General features: G+C 41.4%; 1 protein-coding gene across 13 annotated transcripts in view; it reads right to left on the minus strand.

Moving 5' to 3' along the window:
• Window positions 1–1,116: 1,116 nt before the first annotated feature.
• Window positions 1,117–18,094, minus strand: part of ncoa2 (nuclear receptor coactivator 2) — a 133,887-nt gene continuing 116,909 nt past the window's right edge. For 12 of the 13 annotated variants that reach the window (XM_015353631.2, XM_015353623.2, XM_015353627.2 and 9 more), the window contains 8 exons: window positions 16,059–16,224; window positions 14,665–14,955; window positions 13,811–13,888; window positions 11,670–12,138; window positions 9,714–9,891; window positions 8,397–8,592; window positions 7,731–7,817; window positions 1,117–5,560 (listed from right to left, as the gene is read on the minus strand). In XM_015353631.2, coding sequence (XP_015209117.2) covers window positions 5,549–5,560; window positions 7,731–7,817; window positions 8,397–8,592; window positions 9,714–9,891; window positions 11,670–12,138; window positions 13,811–13,888; window positions 14,665–14,955; window positions 16,059–16,224 — 1,477 coding nt within the window. In that variant the 3' untranslated portion in view covers window positions 1,117–5,548. The remainder of the gene's footprint in view (window positions 5,561–7,730; window positions 7,818–8,396; window positions 8,593–9,713; window positions 9,892–11,669; window positions 12,139–13,810; window positions 13,889–14,664; window positions 14,956–16,058; window positions 16,225–18,094) is intronic. The other variant, XM_015353632.2, reaches the window with a different exon arrangement.

Genomic DNA, 18,094 nt, shown 5'->3' on the forward strand with positions numbered 1-18,094 from the left:
GCATAACTGGTCTCTTGGATCAGTCAGAATTGGATTTTCCTGCGAATCTAGAATTGAAATCCTTGTGTGAAAATAATTTGGTGTGTGGGCAGCAGTAAAATAACACTGTCATAGACTGACAATATAGTTGAACAGCCATTAGTTCCAGGAAAACTGAATCACCAAAGCCATGGGATGAAATAATTCTCTAACAATGTAGTGTCTATCACTGATTAGAAAACAAAGCAAGAAAAATAATTATTGTTTCCCCCTTAGGGCAGCAGAAAAGGCAAAACAACCCTGGGTCCTTGAGAGCTGCAGTAAAGCCTCTTTAAATCACCACTTTACACCTTTGGGAAAGCATGGACTTTTCATCATAATGAGCTCTACTAACTTGCAAAGTGGTGCTGAGAATCCCAGCTCTAGGATCTGCAGGCAGAGTGCAGGTGTCAGTACAGCATATTTCATTTGTAAACTGGGCAGGCTGACGATGGCTTAATTGAGGCAAATCGCAGAAGTACTGTCATAATATTCCCATATTAAACTCCATGTTCACTAGCCAAGACTCATTTCTGTTGCCTTTATTTTAAAAAGAGGAACAAATGTTAAAATTAACTTCTCAGAGGTACCTCACCGCCAAATCATCAAACAAAATCACTTCCTAAATTGTGGACTATAAGCACAGCTCTCGACAGATGTATATCAGAACAAAATTATACGTCGAAACTGTGTGATATTCCAGATATCCCACAAGTCAAGTGGATTGTCTAAGACACTGATGAGGAACTGTGTTCTGTATGGAGATTTTAATAAGCCATCATGTGAAAAAAAAAGTCTATATTCAAGAGAATATTGTGAAGTGATTTCACAGCAATGACCATGCACACAACACGAAGTGTTACTGTGCATAAAAAAATCTGTAGTTACTTTACAGCAAGTAGTGTGAAGTGCCCTGTGTACATACAGCATACAGGCACACTTCAATCAGGAAGTATTTTTATGTTTGTGTCCTGAACTCTTGGTGATGGTGTGAAAAAACACAGAAAAGGCAGAAGATTCAGATCTGTATCCCGTCATTCATACACACATTCTAAAGCCCAGAATCTCCAGGCCCATGTGGAACATACAGTCCGTACCTTTTATTAAATGTTGCAATAACAGAATTCTTTATTTACAATGGCATTATTTAACATCAAATAGCAAAGCAATATTAGTCAACAACTTGCATAAATGTGTTTAAATTTCTCTCCGTATATCTAACTTTGCATAAAATGCTCACACTAAGGTTACAAACATCAATGCGGGTGCAGAAGGTGATGTTTAGTGTGAACACATCTGGAAAAATAACATCTCTGAGCCTGCAACACTGTAAGCTTTCTCCAGAAAAACCATATATTTTACATATTGCTTAGATTTACCCTTGCATCATCTTTTCATACAGAATTCACAGACAGTAAATGAGAAACAATTGTACAAATAATATAATCCACAACTGATCACAAATAACACATGAAAAATTAACAGTAATAAGGAGGTGAATAGGGCAAAAAGAGTGCTGTAGTCTGTATCCAGCAACAAAGACATATTGAGTGATGCTGCACTCATTCAGTATTGTACACAATTCACTATACAAATATAATACAACAGACAAGGTTGTAGTAGTAATATACAAGACATAAAACCAGATCTAAGGCATTTTGCTAGGTTTTAGCATTTCGAGGTTTTTGCATTTAGCTTTTTTACCAGTTCTAAGAAATTGGCAGACTATACAAAACAAAGTTCAAAAATTCCAAAATTAAAACAAAGGTAGAGAGACAAAAGTCTGTAAGTTGAATCAAAGTCTGTATGATATTTTCATCTTTATTTTAAATGCAAACATTTTCTCTGATCCTAGTCACAACTGCCCAGATACAAATACTATAAAAAGGTTGCTAAACCACACCAACACTTCATGGCTTATGTTCTTAAAACTGACAATGTAATCTTTGGATTCTGCAAAGGGAGCTTTACACTCGGTTCATCTGCTAAAACTGGCTATCCTAAAATTTGATACTTTCAGTTGCTTAATTTTAAACACTACGTGTAGTAAAAGATGGTAAACACGACAAACCAATGTCCAGAAAACAGTTATGTTGAGATAATGTGTTACAGATGGCAGGAATCTATATATTGGTGAATTGTCTTCAGATTTCATAGTACACTGAGAGGAACTATATGTATAGCTGCAGTTCTTCGGGTGCTCTCAAGACAGCTAAAGGAGCCCAAATGAACTAGGGCCACAGTTTCTAAATGAACGTTGGAGGTAAATCTAGATTTAAAGCCATACACCATTAACGAAAGCTGCATTGCTATGAAAAGAAGAAGAAATTTACATCTTTTAATAAGGAATGGCTAAGCCTATGACAACAAAACTGGTCACCACTGGCATATTCTAAGACTACAATCACATAGTGTTTGTAGTATTATGGAAAAGTTACACAGGTGAACACGCATAAGTCGTTTTCAGTTGTGACAAATGCATTTAGCATAACCTAGACAAAATATGCGTTACATGTAATACAGATTTTATAATACTAATGCATGGTAAATTCATTTTTAAAGGCAAATGCAAGTTTTATATTAATAATTGTACACTGGCTAAAGGCAAACATGCTTCAAAAGTAATACTACCAAAGAATGTTTTCCATTATGAATTCATTGGGTATTTTTTCAGTTTAACATTTAATTTCTACTCTCCAAACAAGCAATACATTTAAAAAGCAAATCTAATTTGTGTAGCAAAGACAGCAAAAGAAAATGATTTTTTTTATTTCTTCCGCAAAACAGGATACCTTTTCAAAAAGTACAAAAACCGTCCACGTATGGATAGATCAGAATGCACATTTAAAACAAGTCTCAGGTAAAAAGTTTAACCTGTGTTCTGTTTGCTAATGTGTAACGGGAGGTTGGACTGTCTCTCATTAGAAAAGCTGTGCAGAAGGACAAAGCATGCAACCCTGCCCACATCAGAACACCTTCGTCAAAACCTTTAACCTCTTGATTTTGCTTAGTAAAAATGGCTGTAACACAGAGGTGAAAAACTAAAATGGCCACACAGCTTAAATATAACCTGCAATATGATTTCCATTAGGATTTTTATCATGAGAGAATATGAAACCACTGAGAGTTCAGTTTATCCAGCCCATAAAACCTGTCTCATGAAATGAAATCAGGGTGGGTTTTGGTAGGAAAATGAATGGCACTCTGATGATTGAATCATTTTTGAGGGCACGATATATGCGTGTTTACCTGTAATTTTGTAATGTCTGTCCAAGATCATGTGGACTTTATTCCATCACTTTTTTGTAGAAATAAAATTAAAACTGCTCTTTGAAGTTGCTTCATATAAACTGGGTAATGACCTTGCACAATTATTTGAAAGATAAAAGCATTATTTTAATCTTTACTACATTCTATGCAGGTTTAGTTGTATTGGCTACGAAAAGTAATGGGCTAAATACAGTAACTTTAAATTAAGAGATAAAGAAAACCAACTAATTCCTAGTGTCTTTCATTAAACCATCTGATTCCTAACATGGGTCAGCATTCAACACAAGTTAATACCTCCAGAAATAAAAACAAAATTTTGGCTTTTTAATTTGTGGCAGGCTCATTCAAATACTATTAAAAATGTGTGGTAAAATTTCATTGCAACAAGCTTGCCAATTCTGCAATATTTACTTGAAAACACCTCTAAAAACATACTAAAAAATTAAAATATATTAAGAAATCTACAGAAAAATGAAACAGAAAAATATATATGTAGGTTTATTCTACCCACACTATTCACATTGCAATTTAACTAAAAAAAAAAAACAGTCTCTCTAGGCATCTCAAGACAGCTTGACAGCACTAGACTTGCTTATATAAAAAATGTTAGGGAGTCAATCTGCCAGTGGATTAAGGATTTTACACTGCCTGATTTCAGGAAAATTAAAACACCAAATTAACCACTCACACCTAGTTTTCTACCGAAGGAAATGCTATACATAATTACTAAGGAACATCTTTTGACGTCTTCTGACACACAACAGCAATAAAAAAGGTGGCTATGCTTAATACTGTAGTACCTTAGTTTCGGAATCAACCGTTAGGACAAATCTGCCTCCAGAAAACTGTACAAAATTGTAAAACAAAAGATCCTCAAGTAATAGTTATTGCTCGATTACATAACCCAGAACAGTAAAGTCTGTATCTAGCAGCTCTTGACTTGCACTCCACTCCAAATGACAAAAAGCACACGGTAATATTGAATTATTATGGCTGTTTTTTGTTTTTCCTTCTGTGGTATCTAGGCTAAAAGCTGAAAGCAAGCGATAATCTGTACATTGTATACCCCCCTCCAGTAATGTATTTTTAATATACCTGACCCCCTACCAGAACTGTCTGATCTCCCCATGTGAGTGCTGCCATCTCCCATATGAACAAGACACTCCATTGTTACTTTAGAAGCAGTTATTAAGACCAGCCTGAAACTGATTTTAAAAAATGTATATACAATCTAGCAATACTTTTAAGATTATAATCACAAGAGATGATAAATTTGAAGAGTCTGTTGTTTTTGAAAATATGGGACCAACCAATCCATACGTCCAACAGAAAAAACATTTTGGGGTCAAAATACAACAGCCTTTTAACACACTTTTGCCAGTTTAGAAAGTGTCATTACCTTATTTAACTGTAATAGTTTTATTGTCTACACGGTTAGAAAAAAAAGAAAATAAATCTATACATAACAGTTAAACTTAATTTTATACACTATCAACCTCTTAGACTATATTAGTCTGAATTTATAATACAAACTGTTCTAACAATTTTACAAAATTGTATATGCTCTTCAAACCATTCATAATTTTTTTTGCTCACAATTAATTTAGAAACCATTAAACTTTATTCCATGTCTTATTTGCACACACACACACGCAAAAAAAAAACAGAAACAGGAACAAAAGCCCCCCCAAACATCTGAAATTTAGAAAAACCGTCCAGAATCCAAAAGTAGTTGAGGAGTCCTCACACCCAGTTTGGAACAAAACAAAAATGACAGAGAGCCAGGAAGAGAGAGAGAGAGAGAGGAGCAAACAGTGTACATCGTAGAAGAGATCAAGAGTGTGGTCACCGCCCCCACGAGGAAATACATTCATCTGACAAGTATTCCGGTGCCATTCAGTTAGCCAATCAGGGGAGACCTAAGTCACACTACGGTGAATGCGATGAACAGACTGACTGGCTTTCAGAAGGTTTACTTGAGACTGCGAGCAGAGCAAAGACTCGGGTTGCCCTTTTCGAGAAGTGTTCCGACAGGTAACGACGTCCCCCCCCCTTCTCCTTCCTCAGAGAAGAACACTTTAAGGTTTTGGACGCTGCCCCACCCCCCACCCCGCGGGCAGGGCGGCGGCGGCGGCAGGGCTGGGCTGGTCAGCAGATGGCGTAGCTGGGTGGCGCGATGGCCGGCCAACACGTGAGACGCACGCTGGCCGTTCGCAGTGCACTGCCAGGTAACGTTCTGAGGTCCCGCCAGCGACGAGGGTCAACAATACTTCTGCAAACATACAAAAGAGTTCACTTGTATACTTGTGCATTGATGACATTAACCTGTATTATCAACAGGAAATCAATCGGAATGACAGTAAGAAAATGGCGATAGTAGAATCGAAGGTCAGTGTTTCAACCTTCCCACCTTTTCAACTACACATAAACAGCTGTCAATATTGGAACAGAAGACATCTGGATATTAACTGATTTCTACAACAAAGTTTTTGTTTGTATTGGTTACTAAGGGGCTTTAAGCAAAGTTATAAATTATTTATTCTTTTTCAGGGATTATGAGACACAGAAAAACTGAGCAGACAGCCACCTACACTTATATATACACACAGACTGCACAGAACTATGTGTCTCTTTCTCCCTATCTATACATAGAGAACTGTCACATTAAATGAGATTTCAGTAACATGGCACTATTGTCCATGTCTCCCCATAGCAGTTATGGAGTGGTATAAATATCAGCCCACGTGAGCACCTACAGCAGGCCCTGAAGCACACAGCTATGCCACAAGACACAGATGGATTTTACACCTGATGTTGTCTCTCACAATATAAAGACAGGCCATTTTAATAAGACAGGGATCTGTTGGAAGATTAGATTTGAAAAGACAGGCAGAATCTAATCTAATCTAAGATCAGGATATAATGTTCCCAAGGAATGTTATGACCCACAGAACAAAAGAAACAGCAACAATTTAGGCATGTTTAATATCTCCTGTCCTGTGCTGGTAAACAGTAAAGTGTTCAAAAGCCCAGCTCACAGACAGATAATGTTTGTGTAAACCCAACATTTAAAACAATTATACCCCAGTGAGGTGAAGCAAAATATCTTAAAAATAGAATGGCTTGGGAATTCCTAACTCTGCGATAATATAAATTCGTTGTAGCTGCACTAATGGCTAGGCACTAAATTATTTACTTCAGCCCTTTACATTTGGGCTCCTGCAGTATAAATCAAGCGACATAAATTTCCAAAGCTTATAAGAAAACTAGTCGAGTTCACATTCAAAATGTTGTACTGCTGTTAAATATTCATACAATTTAATGAGGCTTAAAAGCTTCAATAACAACATTATTTAGATTTCAAATGCTTGCTACAGCCCAGAGAAGAAACAAATAAAGGTTGGATAGCATGAAACTTTCCCAAAAAGATTCTGCCCAACAAAAATGTTTTTTTTCCCACAGTCCATAAAGTTACACAATTAAAAAAAAAACATCTGAGACGATTCAGCCAAATTCGATTTAATATGGCCATTTTCCACTAGGTGGCGATGCAGACAGTCTGCAGCTCTTCAAAACATTGTACTTTTACTCTTCTGGCTAATCAAACAATAGCTAAATATTTGGAAGCAAGGTGCAACTCCTTTTATTCATGCCAAATTCGTACCGATGTGTGGCTTACAGGAGAAAATGATTAGAACAGTGTTTAATACAACAGCACTTGTGAATTATTAACCCCTTGGGAAGCGAGATAGATTTTTAAGCCATCCCTTTTGAATTGCCTTTGAAAATGATAGCACTCATACTGCTTGCAGAGTGTGACGCAAAATGTAGGGGGAAAAATCAATAGATAAAACATAGCATAAACACATAAGCAATCTGAGCCTTTGTTTATGTCTGCTGTACAGCACTTGATGTCATGTCTTGAAGTCTACAAGGACTTGTCCTTTAAAATATTGTCTGCATGAGAACAAATCAGTCTTGCACTAAGTGCACAGTACTAATTACACCACCATCTTAAGGGGTTGTGTTAAGTCAGTCTAGCACCATAACTCTTGGTCGCAGAATTACATAAGGTAATTATGTTAAATTATTCACAACCTTGCTGTGCACCAAACGGCTCAATTAAGAATGAGCAGACACTTAGAAGGCCTTCAACTTGTAATGGGTTACGTGGAAAAAAAATGCATCACATAAATCAGTACAGAGAAAGCTGTCGTCCACTCTAGTTCACTTGTTTTGAAAAATACCATAAGATTGAGAAAGGAAAAGTTTTGATTTGTCCTAAGGCGGAGACTTCGATCTTTGGTCAACTCTTCAACGACTATATAAAAAGTGAAGACTGCAAGGCTCATATTTAATTAACATTTGTAATATAGCTGTTTTCTGCAGACAAGAGTGAGGAAAAGAGAACCTGAGATACACTTAGCTGTGGATGTACTTACTCGTGTTGCCTCACCCTCCTGTTTAATCATATCCATGCCAGGCAACTGGTTAGGAAAGAGGTTTCCTCTCATGGTAGGATCATTCACCTGTGAGAAGAGAAAGATCTGAGAAAGTTTCTAAAGCCCTGCCCCGTTTCGCCCGTTATTCTTTAAGCCTGGCGCTCCCTCTATTCGTCACTCAGCATTGGGAGATGGACGCCTGGAAGCCCGCCTACCAGCGGGTCCAGGAGAGACCCGATGGCATAGGCTTCATCATGGTGTCCTGACCGTCTGAGTCCAGGGCTCGGAGTGCCTGGCCCCGTTATCTTGTTTTAACTCCCTGTTCCTGTTCCGGATCCCGTTCTGGATTTTAACTTCTTGGATGGTTCACCCGGTACCTGGACCCTGAACTGCGCCCCGGATTCCCCCTTTGGGCTGTTTGGACTTGTTTGCCTGGGCTGCACCACGCCCCCTGGATCACCATCGTCGCACCCCCCTGTCCATCATCCCCTCCTGATCCTCTACGTCTCTTCCCTGTTGTCCTTCTCCACTTACGTCCGGATTATACCGTCTGCATAGGGTCCTGAACTACGCTTCACGAGAGCCTGGGCCGGCTCCCGTTACACATGTGCAGTGAACAAGGACTTCCCAGGGTGGAAAAAGCTCGGGAAAGGCTGTGGTACTTACCTGCTCGGGACCCATGGAGGATAGCCCCGATGTAGGCACCGAGGTCATTGAGGTCATGCTGATCTGCCCTGACATCTGATTCATGTTGTTCATGCTGGAGTTCGTTGTCATTGACACATTGATGTTCATATTGTTATTGTACATGCTGGCATTTGACTGCTGCCCAAATTGAGGTGACGACTGCTGTGTGAACACGCTATCCAAAGATAAAAAAAAACGAAACCATTTAAATTGCCTACAGGAACAGACCGAGAAGACTTTCATAACAAAATCCACAGCATATGTGTCATTCAAATCTCTGATTTGACTGAGCTTTGGGAAAACACGCCCTACTTTAAAAGTCTCACTGAATTCAAGCATCAACAGTGCATTTCCCCAGACAGGGGATTCCGTGTGATCTTGCATGAAAATTGGCTGAACTTAAAATATGAAAAAAGTTATATGCCACATAACACTGCATTCTGAAGTGCATTTATCAATCAGAAGCCACTCCAGATTCGGCGTGTTGCCTTGTAGCTGCAATGGAAATGAAACCAGCTGCAGCTTAATCCACTGGGAGGTGCCAGATGCCGCAGAATGTGCTAACCACACACACCTGAGGGAGACGGCACAAGGCTGTGTTGTGTGTTTCAACAGATCCGTTCCTGGAAAAAAAACTCACCGGCACCGAAAATGCTGTGAATTCAGCCATCTAACCCCCCCTAAACCCTGTTCTCTGACAAAATAAATCTCAGAGAAGAAGTGAGGATATGTGTGGATATTTCACAGTTCAATCTAGGCTAGATACAGTTCCAAGTGAACTCTTCTAATTGCACTACTTTTTCATCCCATAGAGGCCCAAAGCTCATTACAAGTGATAGGGGACCCATTGCTTCCGCTACTGAAGTGCAGCACTGCCTGGGGGAGGCAAAACAGCTTCAGTACACGGCAGATCAGGTAGGAGGGTGACAAGCTGCTTCAGCAACTGAGGGGGAACCTCCAGTAGGCCAGACTGAGCCGGCCCAGGCAGAACTTAGCCAGGGCACCAGTGGTAATACTCCCAACGCCTACAAATGCTCCCCCTGCAATCTTACAAGACCATGTAGTCAGGGTCTCAGCTTGTAGCGTCAACTGAAGGAATGAAGAACTGCTAAGATTATGTGTCATATTCCCAGATGGCAATTAAGATCAAGAGCTCTTTCTGTCCTTTTACATACCAGAACACATGGTCTTCTTCAAGACCTGGCTAGACACTCACACACAAACCTTATTTTGGATGTATATAAGTTCTTCAGGACCTAAGCTAAAAAAGGAATAGTGCAATCCTGCAATGATTACCTATTTCCACTTATGTTTCCCTGTGGCCAGCCATTCATCTCTGATGAGGGCTGGAAGCTTGCACTGGCCTGGGGCTGCTGCATCATGGGGCTCTGGGCGTGACCCATCCTGGGTGACATCAGAGGACTCTGGGGGGTGGTAGCACCTCCAAAACCTGCATCAGGCTGCTGATTCATCCCTGAGGGTCAACACACAGCTGTTAAGCACACTGCTCTGTCTGCTGCTGGGTTATGCAGTGGTGGAACAGGAATGTGGCCCATCTTAAATATGGACAGCCACTCTGAATCAACAAGTTAGCTCCCAGCAGAAGGGAGTTTGCAAAACCTGGGATTTGATTACATAAACTATTTTTTATCAATATTTTAAACTGAAATATAAAACTATTATGTTCAGGATTACCATCAATGCCTAAGCATCCACCTTCAGTGATACTGCCACTCGTGAAAAGATGCTACATTTATAACTCAGTGACCAAACATGAGTTTTCAAGACAACAAGTCAAATAAAATGATCTAAATCTTTAACTGAAATGTTAAATAACTGTAACAAATTTAACATAGCTCATGATATTACTATAAACCAAGTTTATCCATTTTTAAAAATACAGTATAAAGGTAATCGCTGCAACATATTCACATATTCCAAGGAACCTAAACCGTGTGTCAAGGCAGAATAATAAGGAATTCCAAAAGTAGTCTTAGAATTATAAGTTTATAATAACTTTCAGGAGATCTTGATTAAGTGAATTCAAATCAATCCTTCTCTTCTTAATTGGTTACCAATGGGTAACTAAGCAGATTTCTTTCCTATATGTTGTTCTCATGAAAGCATAAATATGTGTTCCTGTTTTCTGTTTCAGTTCAAGTTACAATCAGTTTAAACAGCTGATTGTTATAACAAAATATTAGACAAAATAAAAATTGATAGCAGATGTAAGAAATTTGCATAACATTTTAGAGAGGCACTCTGTGTGCTGTAAAACGTACAAAAGATAACTATTACTATTACTACTTGCAGAATGAGTGGTATTGCTATCAAAATGTGGAGACAAAATCTGAAAACATCCAAACAAAGCTAGATGATTCAGGGGTACTCCCACAATGAAATGACATTGCAGATGTCTAAGTGCCAACAATCTTAGTTCTGGGTTCACAGGTCGGCACGAGTTTCAACTGAGTGAAGTTTACGACCAAAGCATGTCCCCAAAAAGATAGAAATACACTCGTGCACACTAGTGCTGTGGCCGGGTCCGTTCTGAACTCTACTGTTAGAGAGGCTCAGATGTAGGCTAAAAAATAGGGTTAATTGCAAGCACTAAGACAGTACAAAGCATGCAAGTTAGTGTCATCACAGGGAAAGAACAGGAATGGGGAGTGATGAGGACAGACGGTTCTTTAAGGTTCCTTTAAATCAAGAGCTCCACAGTCTTGGAGAAAGCAACAGCCAATTAGTCCAGGTATAACAAACATCAGGCATGAATGACACAATACAACAATTTATACAGGCTTATCAGATCACATCCATTCAAATGTACTGTTACTTACAATACTTAGACTTCAAGTTCAAAAATGATACTTTCTAACGTCTCAGTTGCAATTTTAACCCTTTTTTCTGTTGGAATGGATATTCCACAGAATATACTGCCTATTCAGCCATCGGGCACAAATGCCGCTCATTTACAGCCCTCCTGTGGTTCTAACCTTTCAACATAAAAACAAATATCTCCACTCAGAGGCTTTGGCTGTAGAAATCTAGATGATTTAAAAAAAAAAATGACTCCATACGTGCAATCTGCACTGACACTTCAACAGGTATGTAACAATTTAAATCAATCCAATCATCTGCTTCTTTTCATGTCAAAAGAACATCAACGTTGCATTACAAAGCACCCTGTTAAGCCTGCACAGTGTTGTCATTCAGGAAAGTAATAAAAAGCACTTCAAGAAAGGGCAGTACCTGAGCTGGGAAACTGGAAGGCATTGTGCTGCATTTGGGGACTCATTACAGCCCCAAACTGTCCTCCAATGTTTCCCATCATTCCCTGGTTAGCCAGACTCATCTGGGAGCCATGCAAGGAGCTGTGAGAGAGGAGCTGGGACCCGGGGAGGCTGGGGGACACTGGGGAGAAGGGGCTGGTGGAAGGTGGCGGGGATGTAAGTCCAGTACCGTAGTTCGGCGGGTAGGGGAATTGCTGTGGGTTTGCCTGAGGGATCCGCGGGCTGCTCATTGTCCCCGGCAGGCCGCCAGGGGCCGCCACCGCCGCCGCCATGTTGGGCGGCAGGCTGAGGCCCTGCGCCCGCATCATCATGGCTCTCTGCTGCTGCTGCTGCTGCTGCTGGCGCTGCTGCTCGAGCTGCCGCTGGCGCAGGTGGTTGCTCAGGATCTCCCTCTGCCTCTGCGCGAGCATCTGGGCGTTGATGGTTCCCTGGGGAAGCACAAGGACAATGCTGGCAATCCCCGCTCTGACCGCGCCCGCATGGGCGGAGCGGTGGCTCTGTGGCTAAGGATCTGCGCCTGTGACTGGAAGGTTGCCGGTTCAAATCCCGCGGCCGGCAGAGGAATCCTACTCCGTTGGGCCCCTGAGCAAGGCCCTTAACCCTAACTGCTCCAGGGGCGCTGTACAATGGCTGACCCTGCGCTCTGGCCCCAAGCTTCTCTCCCTGTCTGTGTCTGTGTCTCCATGGAGAAAAGCTGGGGTATGCGAAAAGATGAATTCCTAATGCAAGAAATTGTATAGGGCTAATAAAGAAACATTATTATTATTATTATGGGGGGGCACGGCCCTGAGCTGACTCATTCAAGGGGAACTGCAGTCCCAATTTCTCAGAGCGGCGATTCAATCTCGGTTATGGAATAAATTCGCTGGCGGTTCAGAAAAGAAAAACGTCTCGCATTTCGGATTCAAGCACAAAATCGGGAACTTTGCGAAAGTGCTGTGAGTCGCCATGGCGTTGGGGACCCCCAGTCTCGCCACGGGCGAGAGCGAGAGCTCCCCACGAACTGTGACGCGAGGCGGCCCTTCCTGCTCACTAGTCACTGGAAGAACTAATGTAAGGTGATGCAGGAGAGCATAAGCACAGGCTGTGCAGCAGATATTTCAACACGGACAGTTCACAAGTTCCATTTATCGGCAAAACAGTCTTGAAGTCGAGAGCAATATTTCTATTCCATTAAAAGAGATTCATCCATAAGCCTGCTTTTTAAAAATGTAATAGAGTTGCTTCACGTCAAGTTTTGTGCCTCATTCTGAATTGCAGAATATGTCTATTTTGTGATATAAATTGGAGGTTTTACAAGTTACTGTGTACATTTTACTTTTATTGTGGTTTGAAATGCACTCAACAATGCTCATTCTTTCTAACCCTGAAATATAAAAATAGCCTTGCAGTCCCCATTTAATTACTCAGACCTGACAGCAGACCCCCACACAAGGCCCGGCCATGAAGTAATTACTCAGATTACTTCCCGACTTCCACAGAGGTTCCAGGAAGGGAAAGTCTTTACACACGTCGCCAGCGACCCCTTCTTACCGTGGTTTGAGGGCAGAGAGACAACTATCGTTCGTGATACTGAGAAATAAAATCCTTTTCCCCGATAAAAATAACTTCTGAAATCTGATAACTGTAATACCTCAAAACCCAAATATTGCGCGCGTATAAAAAATACACAGTAAATAACACAATCGGAGACAATGAGATGAGACAGAACAAAGGGTAAAATGGAGTCACAGTGGCTATTAATCCACAGAAGGAACTTGCTGTAGCTCCAAAATTTTTATTTTGGGACCCACAAGTTGTTCTTATGTCCAGTCAAATTGACAAGTCGAATCTGACGTAACCCCAGGCAGGGTGTAATTTACACAGCAATTTCTGGGAGTTCAGTGAGAATTTTATATACATAGTTTTTCATGTCTATTATACATTTTACACACCCTTCTGTATCCACATTTAGTGATATTTCCCTCATATCTCATTTGATACTCGCCAAGGTCCAAAATGGTGACCAGGCCAAGGAAAAGTGCAGTTTAATCATGGGATGTCTTTCGAGAAATCAGACAGTGGGGTGGCCAGAGGTCACATGAAAAGATGGGGACTGACCTGGGCTGGTACGTTAGGCCTTAGAGGTAGGTTCAAGTTGGAGACACTGCTGAGCTGGTTCATCAGGGGCTGACGGTTCTGGCAACAAGATTTAAAAATGTTAGCACTGAAACAAACTCTGACAAGAGGGTTAAAAAATCTCAGCAGTGCAGTATTTTACAGACGTAATTTAAATAGAGTGAAATGTTGAGTGTGATAAGGTAAAATTGCTGTATACTTCATGTTTCAGTCTTAAAATATAAGAAAATATTTTGTTTTCTTAAAAGGAATTAACTACAGAGGTTATTTCATGTTTTCTTCAGAACAGTGCATTATACAGCGGATAGAAAAATATACCAATATATGGACTCCAAAAAATTCAATTGTCATTAAAAATTAATGTAACTATTGTTAATCTATAGTATCTAAAACAGCAATCATACCTATTCAATCTCTACTATATTTTCTACTACTAACAGAAAGTTCTTAATTTTCACATTTTGCAAGCCAAAAAATAATCCAACAGCCTTCCATAAAATATGAAATCACAGGAGTGCTGATATTTGCAAAATGTATCTTGAAAACACTGCTATCACCCCAGAATTGCAGCCTGTCAAATCCTCCTTGTTATACCTCCCATTTCCACCAGGGGGCACTTAGAGCCACTCAGCAATTCACTCCAATGCAGCACAGAACTATATGTCTTCAGTAAACAGGGAACCCATCACACTATTTAATTATACATTCCTCTGGGTACAAATGAGTAAAAAGACTTTGAGAATCTATTAAAAATGTCTTTTAGAACTGGCCTGAGGTGATGTTTAGAAGCCACTGCCACTCAAACGGCTAACGGCGAGAGCCCCGCCGCCGCTCACCTGCTGCGCCTGCAGTCTGTGCTGCAGCTGAAGCCTCAGCGTGTTGGGCTGGTTCGGCCCCACCCCGGGGGCACGGAGTCCGGGTCGGGCCTGGAGGCGCAGCATCGGGTACCCCGGCCTCTGGCCCATCTGACCGGCGATGGCGTGGAAGGTGGCGTCCTGCATCGGGGGGTAGCTGCCCTGCGCCATGGGGGCCGGGCCGGCGTACTGCTGATTGTAGAGAGGTGGCTTCTGGTCCAGCATCATGCTGGGGTCCTGGCTGGGGAACTGCTCGGGCTCCACTGGCTGGCCCTGCAGAGACACGGACACACAGACCCTCCGTGGGCTCCGGGACGACTCGTGCATTCATGCAACAGACTCCCCGCCTTAACGTGCAGTGAACACCATGACTGAACATGCAAGGCAACAGGCGCTGGTCTTCCGTCAACAGAAAACTGCAATCCAGACCAGGTGACCACAGAACGTGACCTCAAACACATTTTCAAAAGCGACTTGCATTTATATCCCTCATACACTGAGGTATTTTACTGAAGCGCAGTACTGTACCTTGCCCAGGGGTAAATCACAGTGAGAACCCACAGCCCTCCAGACAGGTGCCCAGAGCCCTAACTAACTACTGCTTCATCCTGGACTGGTGTGCAGTAAAGAGCTGGCAGTACTGCTCCCGGATGAGCCGGACATCCCAGAGATTTCAGCCCAAGGGGAGAAATTCACCAGCTGCCCCCAGGTCTTCAGGTGTCAGTGCCCAACCCAGCCCTCCAGGACAAGGATGGGACAGTTCCTGGTTTACAGTTTTTCAGGCTGGTTGCAACCAATTACTTTTTATCGCAAAAATTAAGAGCTAATCAAAGACTAATAACAGGTCCCGTTACAATTCACTGAATTCCTGTTTGGGGCAATATACTTTTCATACAGTGAAAAGCCATTGCAGTATAAATTAAGTTGACTCTGTCCCGCTTGGCAGTATTGGTCACAAGAGTTTAGCCTGTCACAAAAATTCAACTGTTCTGTTACTACATGCTTCTAATTCAAGAGGGAAATCATTTTGTCAAAACATTATTTGACTGATATCGGGAACACGATCAGACCTGATTCTTTTACAAATGCTGAGATTGTACACACTATATTTCAAGCCTCCCATTGTTATGTGATCTCAAGAATGTGGTACAATGTTGTATATTTAGCCTCTGTACTTTCACTGGTGGGAGATTAAGAAGGCCTGCAGCAAACTGACCTTTAAGGTGAACTACAAGAGGACCTGAGCAATTTGCAGGAATCACAGGACATTTTGCTTCTTAAGATTGGCATCCACTACAACGCCATAGAGACACAGACACAAGTGCGTCTCTGGTGTGAGTTTGACACGTACACACGAGCTCAGGCTTAAAGATTACCTGGCTGACCAAAGCAGGTATCCCCAAGGCGCGGTCAATCTCCTCCAGGCCATCGAAGTCCTTGAGCACCGAGTAGAGCTGGCTGAGCAGGGCTCCTTCATCTGCAGTGCTCTCGGGTGAGGGGGCAGCACACAGGGACTCGTCCTGGGGGCTGCTGTAGGCCGGCCTGGGGGGAACAGTACAGCGGAGCTGTGACAGGGCCACTCCATCTTGCCTCCTCCCTGTCCACCTCCTGCCCAATTCCACAGCTAACAGTTCCTGTTCTTCTTTGTAAAGAGAAGACTTTCTAAATCCACTCCAGACATCAAAATCTTCGCTTAAATCTTCTGCTAAACTAGCTCTGGGCAGTCTGATTATTTTTAGGGAACAGGTTCATTTCATTCCGTTCAGTGAAACTAATCACTTTAAAGATTTCGTTCAGGATCCACAAATTCACCCAGCGCAACTACGCTACTGAGCTGTCTGAGTCGGTACACACAGAACAGCAACACTCCACATGATACAAGCTAGCGGTGCTGAATCAGGTCTGAGTCAGTGAACGAGTCAGCACTACAGAATCACTCCAATGACATGAGGCAGTGAACCACTCCAACAGGTATCATTTAACTGAATGGTACAGAGTCAATGAATACCATATCGGGAGGAAGTTACTGAAATGAGGTTTATGCATTTCTAAAGATAAACTGCTATCTGCAGCTGATAGTCTTGGTACTCTTTGACCACTTCCACACGGACAGATAAGTAGTTTGAGAAACCCAATAATATTTTTGTGAAAATGATAGAGGAAATATCATACAGATGATGAGAGCTTAGCATATTTGCCGCATACAGCTGTCCCCTGAAGGTTAAAAGAAGCAAAACATAAATGATAAGCAAAAATATGGCCAAAGCATACTCATTGCATTAAACAGCCAGCTCTGCAATAACGCAATAGCAGAAATCCCATGATATGGAAAACCTGCATCACAGTAACCATTGATTCAGTGGGAGTTAAGGGGTTAGGAGGAAAAAAGGTCTAGAAAACACCATCACAGTAGAAATATTTCCATTGAGTCCTGTCTATTACTGTTACATCTCATTCTATAAATAAAACACTGTTTTCATTCACTAATTGAAAACAATGAAAACAGGGCATGAAGCAGGGACAGTATTTGCATCAGCCTTTGCAATAGGAAATGCAGTAAAGGGAGGAAGTGAAAATGTTTTTCATTCAGCACTTTTTTAACCTAAAGAAATATTAATGAGCTGTTATTTTACTGTGACTTGCCAGGCTGCGTGGAGGCAGCCACAAGCCTGTTCACTCTTACTCATGTGTGACTAGTTCCTACATACTCGATGGTGTTATAACCACCTCACACTTCCACTCTCAAACACAGTGGTAGTAAGAAAGGCATGGCCTTATATCGGATTCACAATGCTGTAACACGTGTTAAAGCAGAACTGATGGCAATGAAATAATCAAAGGTAGGGTGAAATAAATCATTAACTGAGAACTATTAGAAAATAGCAAAACAGTTACGTGATGGTTTTTAGATTCTTATTTCTGATCACACCAAATCAAGGTCATCAGCTAAATAATAATGGGGAAAAATAAAACGGAAAGCTAATGTCAGACACTGTTTTTCACCTACTTTAGGACATATCAGCAGTTACTATTATTAGCTGAGGACCTAATAACGTATATGTAACCCAGTGACAGGAGTTGTGTTATATCTTGTATGTGACAGCAGTGACAGGAGTTGTGTTATATCTTGTATGGCCTCATAGTTCCCTGCTACAATGTGGTGTCTTAAGGAATCATCTGGAACTCTCCCAATCTACCTTCTAATTTTTCAGAAATAAAGCTTTTAAAGAAGAGATCCCATGGGGGGGTCATTCTCAGTGCGTGGTTATTCCATCAGACCACCACCAGTTGGCATGACCTACAGGGCTCCACAGCTGACAGACAGCTTAGAGACGGGCAACTTAGAAGGACTCATAACAGTTTTCGAAACCTGGTGCTTTATAATTTATGTTAGCCTGTGCGCCCATGTAGG

The sequence above is a fragment of the Lepisosteus oculatus genome, chromosome 6 (assembly GCF_040954835.1).
Source record: "Lepisosteus oculatus isolate fLepOcu1 chromosome 6, fLepOcu1.hap2, whole genome shotgun sequence".
Taxonomy (NCBI): Eukaryota; Metazoa; Chordata; class Actinopteri; order Semionotiformes; family Lepisosteidae; genus Lepisosteus; species Lepisosteus oculatus.